This window comes from Zalophus californianus, chromosome 2 (genome assembly GCF_009762305.2).
Source record: "Zalophus californianus isolate mZalCal1 chromosome 2, mZalCal1.pri.v2, whole genome shotgun sequence".
Taxonomy (NCBI): domain Eukaryota; kingdom Metazoa; phylum Chordata; class Mammalia; order Carnivora; family Otariidae; genus Zalophus; species Zalophus californianus.
Genome location: NC_045596.1, coordinates 76650607 through 76675799, shown reverse-complemented (window position 1 = coordinate 76675799; position 25193 = coordinate 76650607). Strand labels below are relative to the sequence as shown.

General features: G+C 36.3%; 1 protein-coding gene across 4 annotated transcripts in view; it reads right to left on the bottom strand.

Annotated features, from left to right (window-relative positions):
* Window positions 1-25193, bottom strand: part of GRID2 (glutamate ionotropic receptor delta type subunit 2) — a 1431476-nt gene that overhangs the window by 86200 nt on the left and 1320083 nt on the right. The window contains exon 15 of one of the 4 annotated variants that reach the window (XM_027599854.2): window positions 23977-24416. The exons of the other annotated variants lie outside the window; for them this stretch is intronic. Within the exon in view, the coding sequence (XP_027455655.1) occupies window positions 24332-24416 (85 nt within the window). The 3' untranslated portion in view covers window positions 23977-24331. Of the gene's footprint in view, window positions 1-23976; window positions 24417-25193 lie in introns of those variants that run through there. 4 annotated transcript variants of the gene reach the window in all.

The following is a 25193-nucleotide window of genomic DNA, read 5'->3' as shown; positions in this document are numbered from 1 at the left end:
TATAAAAGCTTCTTATGTTTAGAAATATAAGACCAAATTTTATGTCAGACTCCATAATGCATCTTCTAAATATGCAAGTTGCTTTTGTAGAATATAAATGAATAAAATGTCTTAAATTTGCAGAGTTTTTATACTTCTTAAAGTAAAGCCCATTGAGGATTTTTATTCAGAACTTGTAAAGAGAAAATAGTTAATAAGCCTGAGTTTAACAAAATGATAAATTTGGAAAATTTATCTTTTCTGTGTTCAAGATAATAAAAAATTATAATAATCATCATAGATCAAATTCCCATATTCTCTTTTTTTAAATCAAGTCACAAAATATAAAGTTGTTTCCTAAGCACTACTCATTCTAATCTAGAAAGTGAGTTCCTGGGATAAATTGATTTTTATAAGATGAATCAGTCTGAAATGACTCCCTTGGTGCCTTTTAGTTATTATTTTTTTAGTATGTGTTCTTAAAGGGTTAATAATTTTTTTTCGTCCAGACACAACTGATTTCAAAGAAGTTCCTATGGAAGTCAGATCTTAAATCTCCTCCAGATAGCACTGTAAGCTTTAGCTCTAAGACCATTCATACTCTTTCAGAGATAAAGTTCTTGATCTCAGATCATTCCTTTTCCAATTTTCCTGGTAGATGGAAGTAGAGAAGGCATGTGGTATCATTGCTCAATGTAGCAAGGGATAAAATATATTTAATACCAATCAAATTACTTTTTATTTCTTATTCCTCTTAGCATGCATTTACTGAAGGAAGCTTCCTTTCCTAGGGATAAGTCTACATCTAAATGTCAAAAACTATAACTCTCTGTGAAGGTTGCTTATTAAGAATTTGCTATGGTTCATTTTACAATGACACCTTCATATTCAGTGGTGTCAGCGTTTGGAACAGCAATCCAGGATCAATTCATCTTGGCATTAAAAGGAGAAGAAAAAAAAAGCGAGAGAAAGAATTGGTAGCTTTACAAGAGCATATGGAGTCATTCAAAGATGAAACAGATTCATTATGGTGCACCCACGCAATCCCCTTCCAAACCACCCTTCTTACCCCCATCTCAAGCAGCAGGCAGCGCTTGCACTGTCTGGGTGAACTCTGAGCGCCCACAGGAATGCAAAGCAGCCTTAATGCCTCATTTGCTAAGCAGCAGGACTATTTTCTATCCTTAGATCATGTGCTGAACTCTTAGATAAATTTACCCAAGGGGCATCGAGCATGGGGTGAGAAAAAGAATAGAGGAGTTGCTTCAAAATATTTTCTTCCCAGAACTCTCTCCTTTTTAACTATAATCAAGCCCTTGGAAAGACAGGGTTAATGTAGCCTGGAGAATGAATGATGAAGTACGGAATGAGGTACTCTTTGCGAGGCTACCTGTGTCATTCACAAATTACAATGCCCATCCTTCTTATTTGGAAGTTCTCTAAGGTGATTTTTAAAAATGACAATTACGTGGGTTAATTGAAATATTCAAGAGTGAATTCTTCATAGTGGAATTAAAGTTGTTCAGGGATTATTGATGAAAAATTACCAAAAAATCCATACAGGGTTAAGATAGGTTTACTTATATGTGACCATGATGCTATGTATAATATGATAATTTATATGGAGAAATCTCTCCACTTGCCTGTCTAGGAAAGTCCAGGAAAAACCTATTCAATATTAGAGTCATTTGTAAGTCATACACTTCAAAAGAGGGTTCAGTTATCCACATGTAAAGTGAGACACTAGAGAATTATAATAAGAGCACAGGCTTACAATTATCTTTGGATAATTAAAAAAAAAAAAGAACCTGTATACCTGATCCTGTTGATTTTCTAGAGACTTGCTGCTAAAAATCTGTTATCTCCACAGCATCATAAATTTCTGCCTAATACACTGAATATAGTAAAAAAAGGACTGATATCTAGAAAGTCACCAAATGTGAATTGGTGAGAAGTCTAGGGTCTGAGCAGATACAACACGCTTCAGAATGCACACCTAGTGGATATTAAAAATGCTAGACTCCTGGTTCACAAGGTTCTGTAGCACATCAAAAGAGAGAAAGTTTGAATATCATGTAGTGTCTTGAACTTCACATAATAAATTATAACCAATTTTTAGGAAAAATTATTTGCATAAAGCACAAAAGCCTTCTTCATTTCTTCACCTTTTCTTTATTCTAGGACTTTACTTCTCAGATCCAGGGTTTTCACCTTCAGAGTTACATTATCACACAGCTAAACACAGCACTATGAAGGGCTACGGCTTAGAACAAACCTGGGTTTTAATTCCAGCTTCTTCAGCTGACTAGCTACGTGACATTTGGGCAAGCCACTTGGCCATTGCGAAACTCAGGTTTTCATTTGCAAAAGATAGGCAGTAATATCTTATGGGATTCTCCTGAGGAATCAATGTCCTGCACAGTTCTTGCACAATAAATGCTCAGTCTCCGTTTGCTTCTCACAATTTCACTTCTTAAGAAACTTTAAGAGAACATATACATCTCCCTCCTTGAAGGTAGCAAACACCTTAATTAACCCATAAAAAAATGGTTACATTAATTTTTTAAAAAAGATTTTATTTATTTATTTGAGAGAGAGTGAGTGCACGCGAGAATGAGCGAGTCGGGGCGGGGTGGGGGTGAAGAGCAGAAGGGAAAGGAAAGAATATCAAGCAGATTCCCTGCTCAGCCCAGAGTCTGATGCAGGCTCAATCCCATGACCTAAGCCAAAACCAAGAGTCGGTTGCTCAACTGACTGTGCCACCCAGGCAGCCCCCAAAATGGTTATGTTATGATTAACAATTTAATTAATTTTGACATGTCCAAATTGTATGTTAGCTGTTGAATTGTCTTTATTTCACCCAATCTATTGAACTCATTCCAAATGCTTTAACTATATTTTCCTTGACCCAAACATATATATATATTTTTAAAAATTAATTCTCTTTACAACAGTGTTGTAAGTGGGCTTCTCAAATACTTCTTGCAATGACTGTATGTCTTGCAATACTTTCAAGTATTTATTGCAGTATTTCTTATAATATAGTGTTTCTTCATTGGTGCTGCATTAATAATAATAAATGACAGTAATAATAGTAATAGATATCAACAAGTTGATAATAGTGACAGGTGTTGACAAGTTGATAAGCTAATATTCACGAGGGTCACTCTATTTATTACTCTACCTCCTTTGTTATGTAATTTTCATAACAACCACCAAAAGTAAAAGCTTTTATGGTCCCTTATTTGCGAGTGGGGGAATTAAGACTTCCAAAGCCTTGGGACCCTAAAAACGTCCCTACAGTCACATAATAAGTGGCAGAACTAGGGCTTGAACCTAACTTTGCTTGCCACAGAATTCTCTGCTGTTGACTGATGTCATATTACTTCTATTAAATAGGATTCTCTTAGTGAATAGTATGTGATCCTTAAATAACCTGGTGATGAGTACTTTTGAAGTTAAACAGAGAAACACAAACTTCTTTAAACTTTAAACAGAAACTTTAAAATGAAAAACTGAAACTTAGCTTATTCTTAATGAGATTGGAATTTGCTCTAATTTAACATTACAACATTTTATAATGTTAGTCTACCATTGATTAGTCTTTAAGCATAATTTGGCTTTCTTAACAGACCTATTTCAGAACCTAAAAACAAAAGTGCCTTTTTAAAAAAGATTTTATTTATTTGAGAGAGGGAGAGTGAGTGAGTGAGTGAGAGAGAGAGGGAGAGGTAGAGAGAATCTGAAGCAGACTCGGCACTGAGCACAGAGCCCAACATGGGGCTTGATCCCAGAACTGCGAGATCATGACCTGAGCCGAAACCAAGAATCAGATGCTCAACTGACTGAGCCACCCAGGCACCCCAAAAGTGCCTTTGTTTTTAATGAAACTTCAAGTTATTATTTCAGTTCACACATTTTACTCCTTTGTGTATAAATAGAACCCGTATTTACTTTTACGTGTTTATTTTCATGTACTTATTATAAAAATAATAAATATATAGTGGAGTCTCTTCTGTCTTCTCAGACACTGTGGATAAGTATGGTTTACTAAATCCTGCAGAGACAAGCTGTTGTGTTTGTCTGTTAAAAATATTACACCAGTTAAGCTGGTACATGCTTGTTTGTTAGTTACATGTACTAATTCTACATATTGATGGGCTGTGAATATAAATATCTAATTTAATAGAATAAAACAAACACATTTAGAAATGCAAAGTGATTTCTATAATCATTTGGAAGGAGACAAGAAATGATTCATATGGTAGATTATAAAAGCATATGGCAAAAAGTTGAAAAGTGAACTTGAAAAATTTGACTAATTGCTTTTCTTGGGATATGTACAAGAGAGTCATAATTAAGAATTTGGAAAGTACAGGGACCAAAAATATTTTGTAAACTTTTATAATAAGCATAGATCTAGGATAAGTAAACTCGGCAATTGTTAAAATGGAAAATAGAAGAAAGCTGTTTCTTTTTGAAATAATTGACTCATATTCTACAGCATTTGTCACTCTCTTCCCTTTGACAGTAATTTCAAATATGGATAGTAATTGATTTCTGGCATTGGAGAAATCCACCTTGACTTCCAATGAAAGTACTTAGGTGCAAAATGAATTCAAATTCCTGAAGTCTCAAGTGAATGTGACAGTCATTTGCTATGTCTGTCTTTTGGCACTAGATTATAACCTGAGTTCTTAAACATGATGTGAAGCCCATAAACTCTCTCTTTCTTGTTCACAAGAATCAGAATGATGAACATATCAATGTACTTTCTTCAACCAAAGTGCATAAAGGATTTTAGGACTAACAGCCAGCAAGCTAGTCAACTTTTCAGAAAATAATTCTTACTGGTTATGGCAACAATTATTTACTCTAATTCAGTCATGAACTCATAAAAATACTAGAAGCACTTGTACTTGCTTTCATAAAATGGTCAGATTAAAATCCTTGTCTCCAAATTCCATACACTTGGGTTCTTCAAATATCGAGAATTGAGTTGCTTAATATTTGCAAAACCATTGCTCAGTCTTAAGATTTGTATCTTTATTTTCTTACATGACCTGTTGGGTTTTTTTTTTTTTTTTTTGTATAACAAGATGTTTAGAAAGAATAAGGCACAGTGGGTTAATGAACTCTGACATTACTTCTTTCTTTAAAAATCCATTCTTGAATATTTATAGTGTGGAGAGCATTTTGTTTGCATGATCTCCGCATAAGCCTGTGAAGGCAGTTTTAAAGATTTTATTTATTTATTTGACAGAGAGAGAGAGTGTGTGTGCACAAGCAGGGGGAGTGGCAGGCAGAGGCAGAAGGAGAAGCAGACTCCCCGCAGAGCAGGGGGAGCCCGATGCGGGACTCCATCCCAGGACCCTGGGATCATGACCTGAGCTGAAGGCAGTCGCTTAACCAACTGAGCCACCCAGGCACCCTGTGAAGGAAGTTTTGTACACAATTAAAATACTACAATTCTAGGTATGATATATGTTGTAATAAAAGTAAAAATTTGGAATCATAGGAGAGGGAGTGACTAATGGGGACAGGAAAATCTCTGTGGATGAAACTGACATTTGAGGAGGACCCTGAGATGTTAAGGATTTTATTAGGGGATATGGGAGAGAATTGCACTTCCAGTTTCAAATTTGATATGAAAAGTGGATTTGGAACTTGGCAATTATTTGAAAGCTTTCACTAACATTTTAAGACAATTTCAGAGATCTTTAGTCTCGTTCATTCTTCTATGTGAATGTCAGTTCAGTTTTATTCATTGTTGTAAATGCCAAGGGTTGAGAAAGCTTCAAGAAGTATCACATCCTACAGCAATGTCATATAGCAAGTACTAGAAAGAGAGTATTGAGGGAGACAATTAGGAAGTTATTTCTATTTTTGCAGATAGACGTTTGAGAAGTGTTAGAAGTGATGAAGTTGGTTATTGAGGGTGGAAGAAGCTGAATGTGAGGTGAGGGAATGGCGACAGCTCATGCAGAAGTGGAACCGTAGTTTGAAAGAGAAGCCCAGCTAAGTAAAGAGAATAAATTGAGATTCAAGGTTGGAAGTGGATAAAGACCAGTGTCAGCTGAGGTAAAGCATGGACAATGTAGAAGACTGAGAGACGTGGTTAGCCTATAGATCTTACATATGTTCTGCTCCATGAGTTGAGGAAAATGTCTGGAATACGTTGCCTTTGGCAATAGAATTTAGTCAGCTTTAGCACAGAATGGTGATGGTTATTGATTTCTATAAGAAGCCCACCTTCAGGAAGCAATGTAGAAGTATATTCTTTGTGTGAAACTAGAGTGTTGTCTTCTTGAGGAATCTCTGTATGTTCTCTGGTCTGGAATGTGTTAAAACAGATAAGTATATACCCATTTCTTGGAGCTTTGCAATTACAGAGCATTTTAAATGACCACATAACCAGTTAGAGGAAGATGGCATTAACACTTTCTTACATTTGAAGACAAGCTTAGTGGCTGGAGAGATTAAATGACTTGGAACAGACGCCCATCTAGGAAATGGCAACATGGGCCCTTCTCTCCTCATCTAGTGCTCTCTGGCTGCTTATGGTTTGATCCCTTCTCTAGTAACTGTCTGCTGAAGAACTGTCATACATAAATAGAGAAATAGAGGCAAAGAATGATAATATATTAATGATTTCAGCATAATCTAAAATGATGTTACCCTGTCTATAGAACATGGCTGGAGATGGGTGAACCAAGCTGTCTTAATTCCATCGTGGGAATCGCTATTGTTCATTACCTTCTTCTGGTTCCTCTGGCATTTATAAAAACATGCGGTAACTATTTGACTTGTACAGAAGAAAATGTGCATTGACAACTGGACATATGTATTCTGGCTTCTTAGTTCTATACTTCTCAATATAAATTACTCTTCTTGCACCTTGATTCACTCTATTTGGATTGTGTCAACATACTGCAGTTGCACACAAAGTGAGTGCTAGGTAAATTCTGGATGAATTTAAAAAAACACAGAAACTTGAGGCTGAATGCCTCATCTATGAGAACCGTATCAATGTATTTCCAACCTCTAATACCCTTCCATAGCACTCAGTCAAGCACCATTTTTGACATTTCTTTGACACAAATATTTGGAGTTTGAGATCTGGGAGGTGAGCATCTCTAGATCATTCTGAATTCATGATACTATCATGTATGTGTGAGTACTTGACGTGAAATGAAAAGGGAGCTCACCAGATACAAGGAGATGAAGTTACTCTGAAGACTGTTTGATGGATCATCAACATTAATGTCATATAAAAAATGGATGAGGAGAAAGAAAAAAATTTGATTCAGTAATATAACCATGAACTTTAGAATATGGAGGAATGTCTGGAAGGTGATAAGGACTGGGAGGAAACAGTAAAACTAGATATTTGTATTTTAAGATCATGGGTTTCAAAAATTGTCAAAGCCAAGGAGATAAGTCAGTGGAAGATTTGTAGAGGATTAGAACTATACCTAAGAGACCCTCAAAGGAAGAGGTGTCATATATAGGAAGTAAGCTTTTAATCAGTGTGAGGAGGTGGTAGACCTACTGAAGTGAAAGACAAAGATAGATGCGACCCTGATAATAATAAAGTAGAAGATTCCATGGGTTCTGGGGAAGAGGCAAGTGAGGAAGTTGGTGAGGGTATGTTCCAGGGAGTCGGGCAGGTTTAAATGGGGATGAGTACACACCAGTGTATGGGAGAGCAGCATCACAGGGAAGCAAGTGCAATTGAGAGGGAGGGTGATGGGCTGAGTATGAAGATGGAGATGTTATAGTGATTGTGAACACAAAATCAGATATCTTGTGAATTGTTTCCTCTCTCTGGGACATTAGAATTTCAGCCCTACTCTTTTCCTTCTTGCTCCAAAATTCCTCTTCCTTTTGACTAAATTCTTCCAGTGCTTCTCACATCTCTCTTAGGGCATTTCTAGCCTTGATCTATATAGTTCTTTGCTCTCTGTTTTCCAATCATATTTCTCGAGTTTATTTATATTTCTTGTATCCGCTGGGATTGATTATCTCTTAAAGGCTGATTTATAGCTGTTTTCTACTTAACATACATATTTAAGAAGAAGTTTTCCTCTGTAGTAGGGAGGTAATTCCACAATATTTTTTTCAGGTTCTTATGGTCCCAAAATGATTGGTTGGTCCTGTCACCATACTTGCATATCACCTCGACTAATGACAACAAATTAAATCTCTGTTTGTTTTATAGAGCAATATAGTATAAATGATAATTTGCCACAACATTTTAATTTTCTTTCACGGAATTTTAGGCACAGAGAAAAGCATCTGCTATTACTCTTAACCATGAGCAAAATAGTACCATTAAAAAATGTATATGTTCCCCTAAAAAAATTACTTCGACTGTTTTTCCACCTTTTTGCTATACAAAATGAAGACTTTTCCAATGTCAAACACTTTAAGTAGAAAGTAAAACAGCTTGGTAATTTTACAGAAGAACTACCCTGAAGGGCTATCTAGTTTTCGGGTCATAATTCTTCAACTAATTTTCATTTGAGTCAAACAGATCTATCTCTGTCTTTTTGGATTCCAACATTTTATTAAGAGGGTCTAGTTGGGTGAAGCAGATGTCAAAGATGTCAAACAAATGTTCAGTTTACTTAATCCAGATAGTGCTGTAAATTATATGGTTTCTAAATGCAACACTAATTTTGGCCTTATGAGTTTTCTTTTGTGTCTGGAAGGTAATAAAAATGGGCATGCTGCCTCAGAATGTTACACATATTCGGGCCTGTACTTTCAGAATTTCTTGTTAATGCAAAATCAACCTTTTGAAACCTTTCACATGCCTATTCAAAAGAAATAGTCAAACTCAGGGACAGATGGATTGATCTGTTGAAATGTACAGCATAATACAGCAGATCTCAATTCAACTAATAATCACGAATGAGCTGTCTAACTTATAACTACTCTCTCTAAATGAAAAGCATCTTTCACCATATTTATAGTACCCTAAGTAATGATCACTTGTAGACAATTGTAAAGATTAATAAATGGGTTAATGAGGGCATTGGGAATTACTATCTGCATCAGAAAACAGTTAACTATGGTTTAGTGAGTGAGGTCAATCTGCAAAAACTGTAAATAGTTACTGAAAAAAATCACGTTTAGTCCCTCATTCAATGAAGAAAACTCTATGAACATCTATCATGTATAAGGTATTACTGTGTGGGATATAAGAGGAATCAAGAACTGTAAATGTAGTAGGAGAGATGGAACATGTCTTATAAGAATATGTCATTACATTCCATATGATTAAAACCAGAAATTATTTACACAGTGGCTTATATGGCATGTGACTGAGTATATGTGATTCCAAATCCTTGAATAAAAACTGAAAACTTCAAAACAAATGCAAAAATATTATTTAATGATTATTAAATAAAATGACTAATGGGACACACTATGGATAATAACTAAAATTTACTGAGTTCTTTTTATGCAGCAGGTGCCTTCTTTGGTGGGTTCCACATACTAAACTCTGAATTCTCGTAATACCTCCATGAGGAAGTTTGTAGGGCTTCTTCCAGGCATGTCCTCATCACTGTACTTTTGCATCTGCTCTTCTCTCTACCTGGAAAGTTCTTAGCTATCCATGTGGCTTGCTCCCTCACTTTTGAGATCATGACCTAAACATCTTGGTAAGGCCTTCTTCCCTGATCCATATTCTAAATGTGCAACCCACGCCCTAACTTTATATCTCCCCCTTTTTTTGATCTGTTTTTCCCTTTGAATCTATTACCTATTAACATACTGTATGTCTTTCTCAATCATCTTCTTATTCTTCTTATTGCCTTTCCTCCTCATTTGAATGTATGTTTTGTAAAGGTAAGAATTTTTGTCTCTTGGGGCACCTGGGTGACTCAGTCGTTAAGCATCTGCCTTCAGCTCAGGCCATGATCCCAGGGTCCTGGGATTGAGCCCTGCATCAGTCAGACTCCCTGCTCAGCGGGAAGCCTGCTTCTCTCTCTCTCTCTCTCTCTCTCTGTCGCTGTGTCTCTCTCTGTTAAATAAATGAAAAAAAATAATTTTTGCCTCTTTTTTCACTTCTCTATCCACAGTTCCTAGAACAGTACTGGACATACAGTAGGTATCAAGAATATTTGTCGAGTGAATGAATGTAGTCAGTGTAGAGGCCACTTTTAGACAATCAACTTGAACAACAGAAACCTGAGTAAGGTAGAAGTGACCCGCAGTGACCCCCAACCTCCTGGCTGATTACAAACAGGCCCATTAGGCGACCCACCTCAAAACAGCCATAAGCCCTAGCTGACCAATGAGTTACTTATACCTGGTCACAGGTACCAAAAAAGGAAAACTTCCTATGTTCCCATACCTCTTCACCTTCCCCCCTTTAACTACAGCACCCCCCCCCAACTGCCTCCTGGCAGACAGTCTCTCCCCTGCTACCCTGCCCGCAGCTCCCTTGTGGTCTATTCAATAAACTTCTGTTTCCTTTGTTCTGCCTTGGGTGAATTCTTCCACCTCCTGTGCCACTGGCCTCCACCCCATGGGGTCACCATTTGGTGGCTTGTATCTCATAAAACACCCCCACAGGCAGGGCTGTTATAATCACACACAGAGTTTACATGTTAATAAAAATCTTTATAGTTTAATATATGTTTGTATTTGATATCAATACATAAAATTATATAATATATACCCCATACATGTGTATGTATACATACACATACATACAGTCTCATTTTAATATTCTGGGATATATATTATATAATATATATTTTATATAAGATAAGATATAATAATAAAAAATATATCATACATTTTATTTATTTATACATATCCTTATATGCAAATGAAAATAATTTCTAGTATGTAATCATAGGCATCAAGTTCAGGAAATAGCTATTAGGATTTATTTTCTATTTTAAAAATATTAAATAGCACACGTTTTTTTGATTCAGACATAACAATAATATCTGCTACTTATTAAGCATGTATAAATTATAATGCTAAAAATCATTGTAATGATTTTCCTTACTTTTTTAATAGATGAAAAATACCAAAACTTAGCAAAATTAAATAACTTGTTTTAGGTCACAAAGCTGGGATTTGAACTCGTGTCTCTTGGTAGCCAAACGCTGCTTTTCACTATACCTTTCTACCCACCTTGGTTTAACATTTGAAATGTAATGAACTATAAATATACATTTTAACTATTCTCTGTTTTTTTTTTTTACTTCTGTATCCGGACCTATTGACCACATTAAAACAAAAATAGCACACCTATAAAATGCTTTGAATTTTCTGATAATTATCTTTTGAGGAAACAGGAAAAGAAACATTTAATTATTTCATGCTCTGAGTAAAATTTGTCCTAATAAACTGCCACTTGTCAGCATTTAAAGAAGATCATCATTAAGTTACATTTTAGAAATTTTAAAGTAAGCAGTTAAAGCACCTATGAAAGCAGATATTTGGGGACAAATTAAAGATTGTACCCATTCGTATTTCACATTTGAAACTAACAAAATAACTTGATATTAAAAGTTATTGAACTAGCCTTTCATAACTGGAAAAAAATTTCACATGTTTATTAAAAGTTAATCAGGTTAAAAAAAGCCAAACAGGTTAAATACATATTTCTATAAGAAGCTCTTATAAGCATACATTGTGACATTTTTTAAATGAAGGCTTATTGTACATACTTAGCACATTCTATTGGAATGATGATCTAATTTAACTTTCCCAGTGAGAGAAAAGACTGGAAAGAGTTAAGGGCATGTATTTAGAATTGAACTTTAATGAGTCAAGCTCATTTAAATTTATGATGAGAATATTTCTTTCTGGTTCAATTGTTTACTATTTTCCTCAAGAACTTACTCATGACAGCTCATTAGGAAAGCAATTTGCCAGTTTTTATCATAAGGCTTCAAAATGTGCAGACTTTCTGATTTAGTAATACATTTCTGGGAATTTATGCTGAGATAATAGTTTGAAATTTAGGAAGAGTTTTATACACAAATGTGATCACTGCAGTGTTATTTTATTTTAAAATATTTTAAATTACAGAAATAATGTATACTCCTTAAATAATGCAGTATATAGCAAAGAGTGATAGGGTTTCTTCTCAAAAGTCCCTTCATCCCTACCCTTCCTCAGAAGTTACATATCAAACCATTTGTTTTTCATTAGCCTGGAGGCATTAGTTTTAAGAATGTCTATTGTATACATGCATACCCATAACATAAATGGGACCATGTCATAAGATCAATGATTTTTATAAAAGCACAAGGAGGAATGCTTACATAAAGTTTAGTATAGCCAAGTGTTTGCAAAGATTTTATAACATAAAATATGATTATTCTGTAGTACTAAAGAATAGCAAGAAATAAAATTATATGTAGAATTACAGTTATGTATGCACATACATGCATACACATTCCAGAATGAAATAAGTTCAAGTATTATCAATTATTTTTCAGGTTGTTGGGTAACTATTTTTGTCGTTCTGGTGTTTTTCATATTTTTCAAATTTGCAATGGTGAAATACAAGGTTTAGTTAGACTTTTAAAATATGCTAATTTAGAAGAGGGGGAGGAAGAGTTCATGTCTTGTTCAGACAGTCAAGAAACAATTGTTTTTATTTCTGTACCCAGAATCAGAAATTCTGAATTTTAATCTTTTAAAGGAAATCCATGTGTTCTGTTTTTAAGATTACATTTATATGAGGTAATTTTATTTTGAGTTTCTTGTGCAGGGGGACAAGGAAGAAATGCTAAATTAAAGAGTCTGATTCATATTTTCATGGTCAGTTTAAGGATGGGTGAAGAATCACTTGACAACTTTTCTCAAGTTCAGGGAAGACTTGGAACAATTGGACAATTACCTTTGTTATACAAATTTATTTGTTTATCATGCATTTATCCCCAAACTACTTATTAAGTGCTTATTGTATGGCAGCTATTGTGGTGCAATTGGATTCTTTCCCAGAGGCTCCTTAAGGCAGGTCTTGATATTTGTATCTATGGATATCTAACTCAACAGGTGGAAGAGAGTAGTCACCCAACAAGCATTTGCGGAATGAAAGAATAAAGAATGGAATGATCATGTTTAATCACCACAATAACATTATTCTATACAGCATAAAGATGAGAAAACTGAGGCTAAATCACTAAGTCATGGAAAAACTGAGGCTAAATCACTAAGTCATGGTCTTACAGCAAGAATAAATGATCAAATTTGTTATACTAAGTCTATAGTGTAAGAAATTCATATGTTGAAGTCCCAATCCCCATTACCATAGAATGTGACTGTACTTGGAAGTAGGATCTTCAAAGAGGTAATTAAGTTAAAATGAAGTCATTAGGATGGGCCTTAATCTAATATGACTGATATTCTTATAAGAAGATGAGGTTAGTACAGACATGTGCAGAGGGAAAAACCAGATGAAGACGCAGGGAGAAGTAGTCATCTACAAGCCAAGGAGAGGGGCATTAGAAGAAACCAATCCTACCAACACCTTGATCTTGAACTTTTAACTTCCAAAACTGTAAGAAAATAAATTTCTGTTGCTTAAGCCACCCAGTGTGGGTTTGTATGTGGTACTTTGTATGACCGCTCTAGTAAACTAACACACTACCTCTCCCATTACTGAAGGACAAAGCATCGTACCTTTTCTACAAGGTGTCAAGATGTTGAATTACTGAGCCAATGTATTAAATTATGTTGCAAAATTAGGATAAAATAATCTACCTTTCAAGGTTATTATAAAGATTGAATGAGATAACATATATAAAATGCCTCTTGTAGTGCCAGGGATATAGAATTATCAATTAATTCCAAGAAATATCAAGTAGCAGTGGAGATATACAGGAAGAAGCAGAAGAAAATTTCCACATGTACAAGGCACTGTTGAGAGACAGCAGTTCGGGCAGATGGGACAGCATTAGTCTAGATATGGAAGCATCCGAAACAGCATGATGTGTGCTTAGAGGAAAAGATAACAGTACAGTGTCACTGGATCTGGTAGCACAGAGATAAGGCTGGAAATATGTATCTGGGTAAAGGAAACTCAACACAACACTTATTGCTATTCCACCACAGGGTGAAGTACTATCCCATCCAGCTTAGGGATCTACTGTGGCTTTATAGACAGGGGAGAAAAACCCTGCAATGGCTTTCCATTTCACTCAGTATAAAAGTCAATGTTCTTCCAGTGGTCTATAAGGCTCCAAATTCTCTGGTTCCTGATTGCCTCTCTGACCTTATTCTCTCTTTTTCTCCTTCCTTGCCTTCTACATTCCAGGTGTGCTGGCTCCTTTGCCATTTCTCTGGCACACTGGTATACTCCCACCTCACTGGGTGAGTCGTCTGGGGCTTCCCCAGATATCCCCCAGATATTTGCAAGTCTCTCCCCCACATTTCCTTCAAGTCTTCATTCACAGGCCATCATATCAAGGAGACCTTCCCTGACTACCCTTTTTAAAATTGCAAACTACCTCCCCTACTCCCTAATGCCCTACTTTTTACTTCTCCTTTTAACAGTACTTTACCTTCTCATGTTTTATATAATTTACTTATTTGTGCCGTTCAAAATTTCTTTCTTTCCTCCCCTCGCTGAAATGCTAAGTTCTATTAAGGTTAGGATTTTTTTGTTGTTGTCATTTGGTTCTTGAAGTTAATAAGCTTTCACATTTCCATTTTAGCACACACTTAAGAATTTTATACCTTTACAAACCGGAATTTACTCAATACCTTTCTCGGCATTAGGTGATTGGTGAACATAGAGAGTTAATTGATTTGTCCAAAGTCACAGGTTTTCAAGAACCATTTTCATGCATAAGAATAAAAGTTCCATTGGTCTGTTGAATTGCTCTAGCATTAGTAGCAATCAGTACGGATGAACTGTGGTGTGCAAGGTGCTGAACAATTTATTTTGAAATACGGTAACTCTTCTGTGGTGTATTCACATTCTGCTTACTTCAAATTACTCTTGAATTTCAAAATACTGTCCTGTCTTAGGCTATTAAGTGCTAATAAACATTAGCATTATGCAGTTGAAGGGAGCTATTTTTCAGTGATGCATGCAAAATATTCCAACCTCTGGTTAGGAAAAGCTTTGGGGTGGAAAGTATGAGCCATTATTATTGTTTGTACAATACTGTTTTTACTTTGCAATTTAGCCTTGAAAAAATAATATGTAATACTCGAACAAGTGTATAATACTTAGAAGCTGAGTGAGTAATGCTTAAAATGAAGTTGGAGACGTGTCCCCCCTTCAGCCCCCAATTGCCCCCCCACCCCGACAGTGAAAAGTCAAGTCAAGTCAAAGTGAAATCTTTCATGACTCCTGAGAAATGGTAGAGCAGAGTGGTTAGATGTTTGAGCTATGGATCCACTGAGCCACCCTCTGAGGTGAGTCCTATTGCTATCCTTATCCACGAGATGAGAGGGTGGTAATAGTACTTATTTCAGAGGGTGGCTGTGCAAATTAAATTCCTACATAAGAAGCACTTAGAAGAGTATTTAATACACAGTAAGTGCTCAATAAATCTCACCTATCAGTATAACTTCAAAAGCCAGATACCTTTTCTTATTAAAATTCTTATGGAAAAGGTACTATTATGGTATAAGATACTCTTAATAACTGCTAGGCACAAATTATTATTATGCCTTAAGTGATTGTCAGGTGGCACACTGTCCATTAAAAGACTAGTAGATAATGTGATATAATTTTAGTTATTTAAGCCAAAGTCTTTTCCAAGTTACTCTAGACTTCATTTCCTTCTCTAAGCAATTTATTGCCTTTGGTATGTAGGAGGAAAACACTCACGCGAGTGTGCACACACACACATACACACACACACAATGTGATAGGTCCATGTTATTTGAGATGTTTAAAAAAGTTGAAAAATTAGTAAAAAATCTCTTTGACAGGGCTCCTGGGTGGCTCAGTCGGTTAAGCATCTGCCTTCAATTCAGGTCATGATCCCAGAGTCCTGGGATCGAGTCCCGCACTGGGCTCCTTACTCAGCAGGGAGTCTGCTTCTCCCTTTCTCTCTCCCTCTGCCTCTACCCCTGCTTGTGCTCTTTCTCTCAAATAGATAAATAAAATCTTTAAAAATTCACTTTGATTTTATTACTTATATTTTACGTACATAAGACCCCTTGTTATCAGTCATAAGAGGGTAATAGTAAGTCCCGTGTGAAATAATAAACATACCGATAAACTGAGATAAGTCTATGCATCCATCCCTCCATCCAACCATCTATCCTCAATGTTGCTTGAGAAATTTTCAGCATAAAAAAGCTCTATTTATGTAGGAGATACAGCATATAGCTGAATATTTTTTAAAAATTGCAAATTCAGTTTTTAGATCCCTATTGGGATCATAATCTTTCTTTAAAGATTATCAAGACATCATTTGGACTTTTTTCTTGAAGTGAACTAAATTTCTTATAGAAGAAAAGATAACAGTAAGGTGACCTATTGTGCCTTATAATATTTAGAGGAATTTGAAAAAAACTCACTTTAAACCCTGAAAGGTCAAATGTGATCACTCTGTTTATAATCCATGATGGGAAAGTTTAAATTCAACTCAAAACAGGGAATGAAATGTTAATGGGTTCTTATACATTCATACTGATCACTGATTACAGAAAGGTTTGAAGTCTGAAATAGAGCAAATTTTGTACCCAGGAATTTTTTTTCTCCTTTAAAGAAAAAGGATCAATCTTGGAGACTGTAGACCATTGAACCTCACTGCTGTCCACTAAAATACATAACTCAAACATAGCCTGACATTTAAATATGAGTAATTGAAAATAAACTTGAACACTTAAATTAATGATAGATTTTAATTAGGGTTGTGAAGATTGATCTCTCTCTCGCAAGTGTGGGTGGTGGACAGGGATCAGGGCGAAGGGCAGACCCACCATGGGAGCCTATAGCTAAGACAGATAGAATTAATTTTGACTCTATACTTCAGAAGGTAACACCTAGGAACAAAGTCAGGAGCATAGCTAGAGGGCACTTGCAAACTCCTTTGGAAAGATAGAGCCAAAGTGTCAAAACTATGGAAGCCAAAAAATTCCATGAGTCAAAGGAGGCATTCTGGCATCCACATGGAAGATAAAGTCAAAAGCCGTGAGTTTGAAAAAAAATGCAGGGTTGAAGAAGAAGGTATAGAAGAAAAGCAGGAACAAGGACAGCTGGAGACATGGGGTTACTAGTTGGTGTGTGTTACTCACAGAATTTAAAAAAAAGCAGTATAACTAGGCAAATGTGGAGCTGATCACATAAAAAGAGCCTAGGACGAGCCTAGGATTTTATGGCGTACTTCATACATTTTAACTGCTACTCTTTGAAGGCATTTGAATTTGCAACTCCCCAGGGATTGTTGCTTATCCAAGGCTATTTTGAAATGAATGTCTGTGGCTTGTTTCATGTATGGCTTAGCCTTACTCAAAGGACAGCTTCGGGGTTTGGACATGAAAAGATCTGTTTATATTCATCAGAATTATTTGGGGTGCGGCACCTGGGTGGCTCAGTTGGTTAAGCAACCCACTCTTGATTTCAGCTCAGGTCATGATCTCAGGGTCGTGAGATGGAGCCCGGCCCCGGGCTCCGCGCTGAGCGGGCGTCTGCCTGGGATTCTGTTCCCATCCCTCTGCTCCCCGACCTGCTTGTGCTTACGCATGTGTGCGCACGTGCTCTCCCTCTCCAAAATAAAAATATGTAAATCTTTAAAAAAAAAAAGAATGATTTGGAATGGCTCAATTGTCATGAAAAAATGGATAAAAAGAAAATCGAAGATGGTTAGTGAAAACAGTGAGGTGACTGTGAGATATTTGTGTTAAGAGTTCCTCAACATAGGGTTATCACGATGCAAAGAAAAATGAGAAAAGGGATGTGAGAGCAAAATCTTGGAACGAAAGGTCTCTGTGCGAAAGCAGGATATGGCAGTGATGGCGATGTTTTTGCATTGAGATGGGACAGTATTTAAGGTTTTGACATACTCCTTTAAGTCAACTTAAATAATAGATAACAAAAATGTTTTTTGCCTTACATAAAATATTTAGAGTAGATTCTCCACTTTCCTTGCGTGCTTGTAGTATATAAAGGACTTCCTGATGTAGGGAAGTACTGAAGAATAAAAATGATAGTCTCAACTTTAATGAAAGAAGCTGCCTAACGGACATCCTGTTGTTTACTATCTCATGTTAGTAATCTGGATGCTGAATACAGGTAGGTGGGTGTTGTTGCTGCTGGCCAGCCACCAATGGTACAAATGCCGGTGTGTAGTGCACTTCAGTCTCTTCACATTTGTCATCAAAGCTGAAAGTAGGGGTGCCTGGGTGGCTCAGTCGGTTAAGTGTCTCAGGTCATGATCTCAGGGTCCTGGGATTGAGTCCCACATCTGGCTCCTTGCTCAGCAGGGAGCCTGCTTGTCCCTCTCCCTCTGCCTCTCACTCATGCTTGCTTTCTCTCTCAAATAAATAAATGAAATCTTAAAAAAAAGCTGAAAGTAATTTTGAGTAGTTCTTCTGCTGATAAATAGTATCCTATGCTATTTATGGATATTATACAAAATTGTTACAGAGATTCCATACAGAGACAATTTCCACTATGAAGCTTAAACTATGTAATCTCCTTATCATCCTTTTACATTCAACATGTAACATTTTATAAAGGGTTTATTTTTGGCTACCAAAGAAAAAAAGAGATTATAATTTTTTATTTTTCAAGCTGATGTGAGAAGGGGATTGTGCCCATCAGGCAACACTGTCCCGGGATGAAACAGAGAATACCTCGGAATTGGTGAGGTAGCTGCTGTGAACACAGGAGTAAAGCGGAGTGTGTATGTGTGTGTGTGGGGGGGGGCGCATAAAAATGGAGAAATGGCTGGGATTTTGCCCAGCGTAAGGAACTCAAAAAAGATTTCAGCACACAGTAGGGTATTTTCTTCTCCAGGGTAAAATATTGAACAACAATAGTTAGTCCTAAAATTAGAAAAAATGTGTGTGGGAATAAGTTGTAAATCCACAGAACGATTTATGACAGCAACCATGAAACAGTTAATATTTGTGTAGCCCGAGGCAAAAGTAGAAACGCGTTTCTAAATATTTGAAGGTATAAGTCAAGCTATCAAATTATAAAATAAGATACGTTCTTCAATCTCTTCCCTTTCCAATTCTAGCTCTTTCCTGCACCTTGAGGGCCTGGCCAATATACATGTGAAATGCCAGGTGCGCATCCACACTCCATCCATACCCCGACAGACAGCTTTCCCTTAGCTCCCCTTGAGACCAGGGGAGTTGCACCAGTGGTATGGAGAATGAACTGGGGAGAAGTGGCCTCCAGGCCCAGAAGATGGGACCTTGGAATATGGTGCACTGGTTCATGGTGGACATGACTGTTTGACTCTGCAAACTCCCCAATGGGTGGGAAAGGAAGCAGCACAAAGAAGTTCAGGAGGGGTACTTGAAAGAGCAGAGCTCAGGGCAGGGTCTTTCCTGCTTACATTTAAGGATGGTACTGCTATGATAATCTTAATAAGGGCTAATGTACATAGTGTTTTGTATTCAGCTAGCTTTCGTGTTCCTAATCTCATTGAACTTTGACAAATAGCCCCGTGAGATAGAAAGAAATTATTACTATAATTTTACAGATGGGGAAACTGAGTCTCAGAGAGATTAAATGATGTGTCAAGGCCCCACAACTGGTCAAAAGCAGTGGTTGAACTCACACCCAGGTATTTTTTGTGTAGGATTCTTTTTTTTTTTTTTTGAAAAAATGGTGTTTATGAGTCATAACATCACTTATCTTTATAACTGAATAAAGTTTAGAAAATTAATGTAGGTTGATTTTAATCATCAAGACTCTGCTAATGGTCTCTAATAGTTTATTCAAGCAAATCAGTGTATGATTCTTTCCACTGTACTGTCCCAGGAAGATGCTGGCCAAGGTTGCAGTGGGTTCAATACCATACAGTCAACGTAGAGCTCATGTCCTAAGACTACTGAAAGTTTCACATGGGGGGAAGTATCTTTTGGATAACACATTTAACTTTCTTAGGCTGCAGGATTAAGGAAAAAGCCTTCCATGTATACCAAATTGTCTAAGTCTAAAGTCTGGACCTAAATCATTCTCTTCAATATACAGGGTTTTATTTAATTAATTAATTAATTTAAAATTTTTAAAAGATTGTATTTATTTATTTGAAAGAGAGATAGCAACAGAGATAGTGAGAGAGAGAGAGAGCACAAGCAGGAGAAGAGGGAGAAGCAGTCTCCCTTCCAAGCAGAAAGCCCGATGCTGGGCTCGATCCCGGGGTCCTGGGATCATGACCCGAGTTGAAGGCAGACACTTAATCGACTGAACCCCCAGGCACCCCAATATACGGGGTTTTAGAACCTCACTCTACTCACAGTGGTTTCTGCCTTGCCTCAGCAAAACACAGCGGGGCACTCTGAACCCAGTTCTATAATGTCCTCTTGCCAAAGTCTCAGCATCTTCCCTGTTAAATTACTCTGAAGTATAGTTTCAAATTTAGGGTGTATTTTCCTTAGATACTTTGATTCCCTCCCCACAAGTTTCTATAGAAACACCAGAAACAAAACCAAAATAACTGCCTTCCATTGCTATCTTATTGGCTCCTCTCAGGTCTTTGTGCTCATAAATTCGTATATACTCTCACAGAATGTTTGATTATAAAATAAAGACACATGAGGCTGCCTTCGGCAAAGTTTGATCTACCTGAAAGATTCTGATTCATTGCTAATTTTTTCTTATTTTTTGTTCTAAAACATGGTGGCATTGGATGGACTCATTTTCAAATGATATTAGCTTCATTTAAAATGAAACCTATTTGGAAAATGAGTACATCTAAAATAAATACAAATAGACTTTTTATTTTATTTTATTTTTTTAAAAGATTTTATTCATTTGAGACACAGAGATACAGAGAGAGGGAGAGAGAGCATGAGCAGGGGCAGAGACAGAGGGAGAGGGAGAAGCAGGCTCCCTGCTGAGCCAGGAGCCTGATGTGGGCTTCAATCCCAGGACTCTGGAATCATGACCTGAGCCGAAGGCAGATGCTTAACCTCTGAGCTACCCAGGCGCCCCAAATAGCCTTGTTTTTAGTGGAAACATGGGGATGAATTGCCTAGAACTTGGTCTAGCCATACGTAATGGTTAATTTTACCTGTTATCTTGACTGGTCACAGAGTCAGATTGAACATTACTTCTGAGTATCTCTGTGAGTGTGTTTCTGGATGATATTAGCATTTGAACCCCTGGCCTCTAGTAGATTCCTCTCCCCAATGTGGGTAGGCATCATCCAAGGCATTGGAGGTTTGAATAGAACAAAAAAGCAAAGGAAAAGAATTTGCCTTGTTTTCTGCCTCATTGCTTGAGCTGGGGCATCTCATCTCATCTTTGCCTGCCCTTGGACTGAGATTCATACCATCGTCTCCCCTGGTTCTCGGGCCTTTGGATTTGGACTGAGTTATACCACTGGCTTTCCTGGGTCTCCAGCTTGACATGGCAGATATTGGGACTTCTCAGCCTCCATAATTGTGTGAGCTAATTCCTCATTCCTCTCTTTCTCTCTCCTTCTTTCTCTCTCTCTCTCTCCACACACACACAAACACACACACAATTAGTTCTGTTTCTCTCGATAATCCTGACTAATACACCCCACCTTTCCTTGCCTCCACTGTGTGGCAGTGGGGCAGACATTGATATATCCTAGAACTCTTCTGGATATTATGTGAAAGTATCTGTGTAGCCCACTTATTACACAAGCAAGTAATTCAATTTCTGGACATTCAAAGTTTTGTTTTGATAAACCATCAAGCTAGGTTTTAGGGGGCCAGGATTTTTTGTGAAGGGCAAGGAAGGTTTGGTGATGGGTTGGCCACTACAGATAGTTGCTATTCTCTTTATCAATATGTTAGAGGCCATATAACTCTTGCTGTTCCCCCTTGGGTCTCTGTTATTGTACAGGAAACAGTTTTAAGCTGAAAGACATGAATTCATTATAGGATTTTAGTTTCCTTAAATTTGGCTTAATATTACCTTAAGTTTCAGGGTTCACAGAAATGGTCTCCTGACATAATCACATATCAATGCTGATAAGTACTGAACCAGAGCATCACTGGCTCCAAAAAATAATTGTTCTAGAACTGTAACTGGCTCAAGGAAGAATGACTTAAAAAATTGTTGCAAATGTGAAAAATCATTATTTTTGGCAAACTTTACTGGTTTATACGCAAAAACTCTATATGACTCTAATCACTAAGTTTATGTTTTGCTACTAATTTATCCTGAGCAGTTCATGAAAAAGTTATACTTCTAGAAAGTAGATGTTTCAAGGTATATCAATGGTATTTGAAAATAGTCACAATAGCCAATTAGTAACTGGTGCTTTGAAAAAAGTTCCAGTCCCAAATCATCTTCAAATTTTATAGTATGATTTTATTATGTGCAATGTGTAAAAGAGGTGGTTCAGGAAGAGTGGGAGCCCAGTGGAAGAAATGTGGAGTGCAAATATAAAAATTTTGAGAAGGAGTCACTTCAAACTATACACACTACTGAGAGAAATGGATGTGTACCTTCTCCATCCATTCCCTTGAAAATCATTACATGAAGTAGAAGATGTACTTGGTAAGAGTATTGTTATGTGAATATTATGTAAGGAAATGGGCAAAGTAGACAGAAGTCTAACCTTGAGGTTAAATTGAAATTCAGTCGGCTGAAAGACTGACTATATTACAGTTTATTTTCTTACTTTACTGACATTGGTGTAATTAATTCATGTGTATCATTAAAATTTTTTTTCCAAATGTGTAGGAATTTTAGTAGAGTACCAAACTAAGTCTGGTGGCATATTATTTTTAATGATAATGATGATAATTCTAAGTAACCAATATTTACTATGCTATGCATTGTATATTATATGCTATGCTAAGAATATTAAATACGAAAAGACAATAAATGTGTTTGCCACCAGAAATTTTTGGTAGGTTGACACTTTAATGCTCAGGGGCATATTTTCCATGCATGATTATAAGGTTTACAAGCAGAGTTCCATCATAAGCACAAACTATCTCATACAGAAAGCATATTTAGAAATATGACCCCACATTAATTCAGAGGTTATCTGTATTATCTAATACTATTTTTGAAATTTTTTCATTAGAAAATACTAAATAATAATGCAAACATAGTAGCGATAAAACATGATGTACTATAATAAAACATAATATGACATGATACAACATAAATTCTCGTAGTAAATGCATTTACGCTTCACTCTCTGGGATGTAATTCATTAGGCTTAAACCATTTTATATCCGCTACAGAAACAGATATAGCAAAATAAGACCCTAAATGTTTAAAACAGATGTCACAAGTAAATATGCAAAGCTCATATACTAGGATAGTGTCCTCGGTCTAAGAGTAATTTCTTCTTATTTTAGCCAAATTTACACAGATGTGTTTGTATTTTATAGCATATATTTTTCTTCATGAGAGATGCATTACAAACAACTCTGTTCTGAATTCTGCCCTAGTCCACTGATGCCGAGCCCTTCAATCCTGCCTGGGGCCATAACACAATGGCAAAGCTAGGGAAAAGCGAGACACATTGTCCATAGAATAAAATCCTATTCGTCACAATTAGCACAAAGAATTGTAATTACTTTTTTAATATCTCTATTTCTTTTTTGCTTGATAGTTCTTTAAGGACTGAGACCGTGTTTTGTTTATCATTTAATCCTTAGCACTTAGGAGAGTGACTAATAATACATAGTATATCCTCAATTAATATTTGCCTAAATAAGTTTCACTTGAAATAGGATTTTTTTCATAAAAGGGAGCACTGAGGGGGAGACGACAATAGCAATTACAGAATCAAGAGCAAACTGTCTGATAGCAAAGAAAAAGAAGCAATATGAAAATCAGAAAAAGAACTCAAAGGTCATCAAATGTGGAAGAAAATATGCACATCTCAGTAATGCCTAATGGCATCATAGTATAAAGACACATTAAAAGAATACATTTTCATAATGATCATCCCAGATTAAAATAGTCTGTTTGTAAAGACAGGGAAGGGTAGAATATTTGAAGGGAAAGCTTTAGGTATATGGAAAATTGTTCAAATTACCTGAAGTGACAGAAAACTAAAATGATAAGAAGCTATTTGGCTACAGTTATTACATAACAATCATTGTATCCATGATTAGTATGAAGAGAAAAATGCTCATTTTATAAGCACCCCAAGTTTACGGAAACATCTTAAAGATAATAAAGGTGAAAGGCATGCTACATTGATTCTCTTGAAAAGAAATAGCATTACAGTGTACCACTGTTTTTCAATTTCTCCGCGAGAAATCCTTGGCATCCATCTCCAGGTACTGTGTTGGTGCTACTCTGTATTCTGTTAAGTGTCAGGTCACATGGTGAGTTTAAACAAAAGAAACAATGGTTATGTGGCTCAATAAAGTCAGTTGCTTGATCTCATCTTTATCAGAGAATAAAAGCTCTTATGATATTTATATGAGAATTTACTCTGTAAATTTTATGGCTAAAACATTAATCGGTATATTCATGCAAACCCTGGTAAGAGCACACATGTTTACATGTTTTTGGGAATAGAAATAACACTGATTTATTTTCATGGCGCCTCTGTGACAAGACAAGATGGTTTATCCTAGGACTCATGGCCCTTAAAGCCACTGCACTCTATGAAACCCATCTCAGCAGATTTCTCTTTTGATTATTTAAGCCCATAAAAGGTATTTCATGTTAGAATTATGATTCTTCAAAGGCAGTGGAGATAAGCCCTCTACATAGTTGGTACCTCCTGGTTATCACTAAGGCCATAAAGAGCATAAATTTAAAAAAGAAAGAAAGAAAGAAGAAGAAAATCTGTTATAATGGAAATCTACATGCATTTGGCCAAATGGTTCTACTATCTAATAGCTATGCCATGTTAGCCTGTCTTTGCATTTCAAAATCAGTTGCAACACGCTATTCTTTCAAGAACCTCCCTTTGCTTCCCAGTCTGATTTAGAGCCTCTTCTCTGTTCTCTTTAAAAACCAATGTACACCTCTAACTTAACCTTTCATGTGATTTGTTGAATTGTTCTAATTATTTATTTCCCAGTCAGCTGAAATAAACCAATTGGAGGTGAGGGTCATCTTATTTGTATCT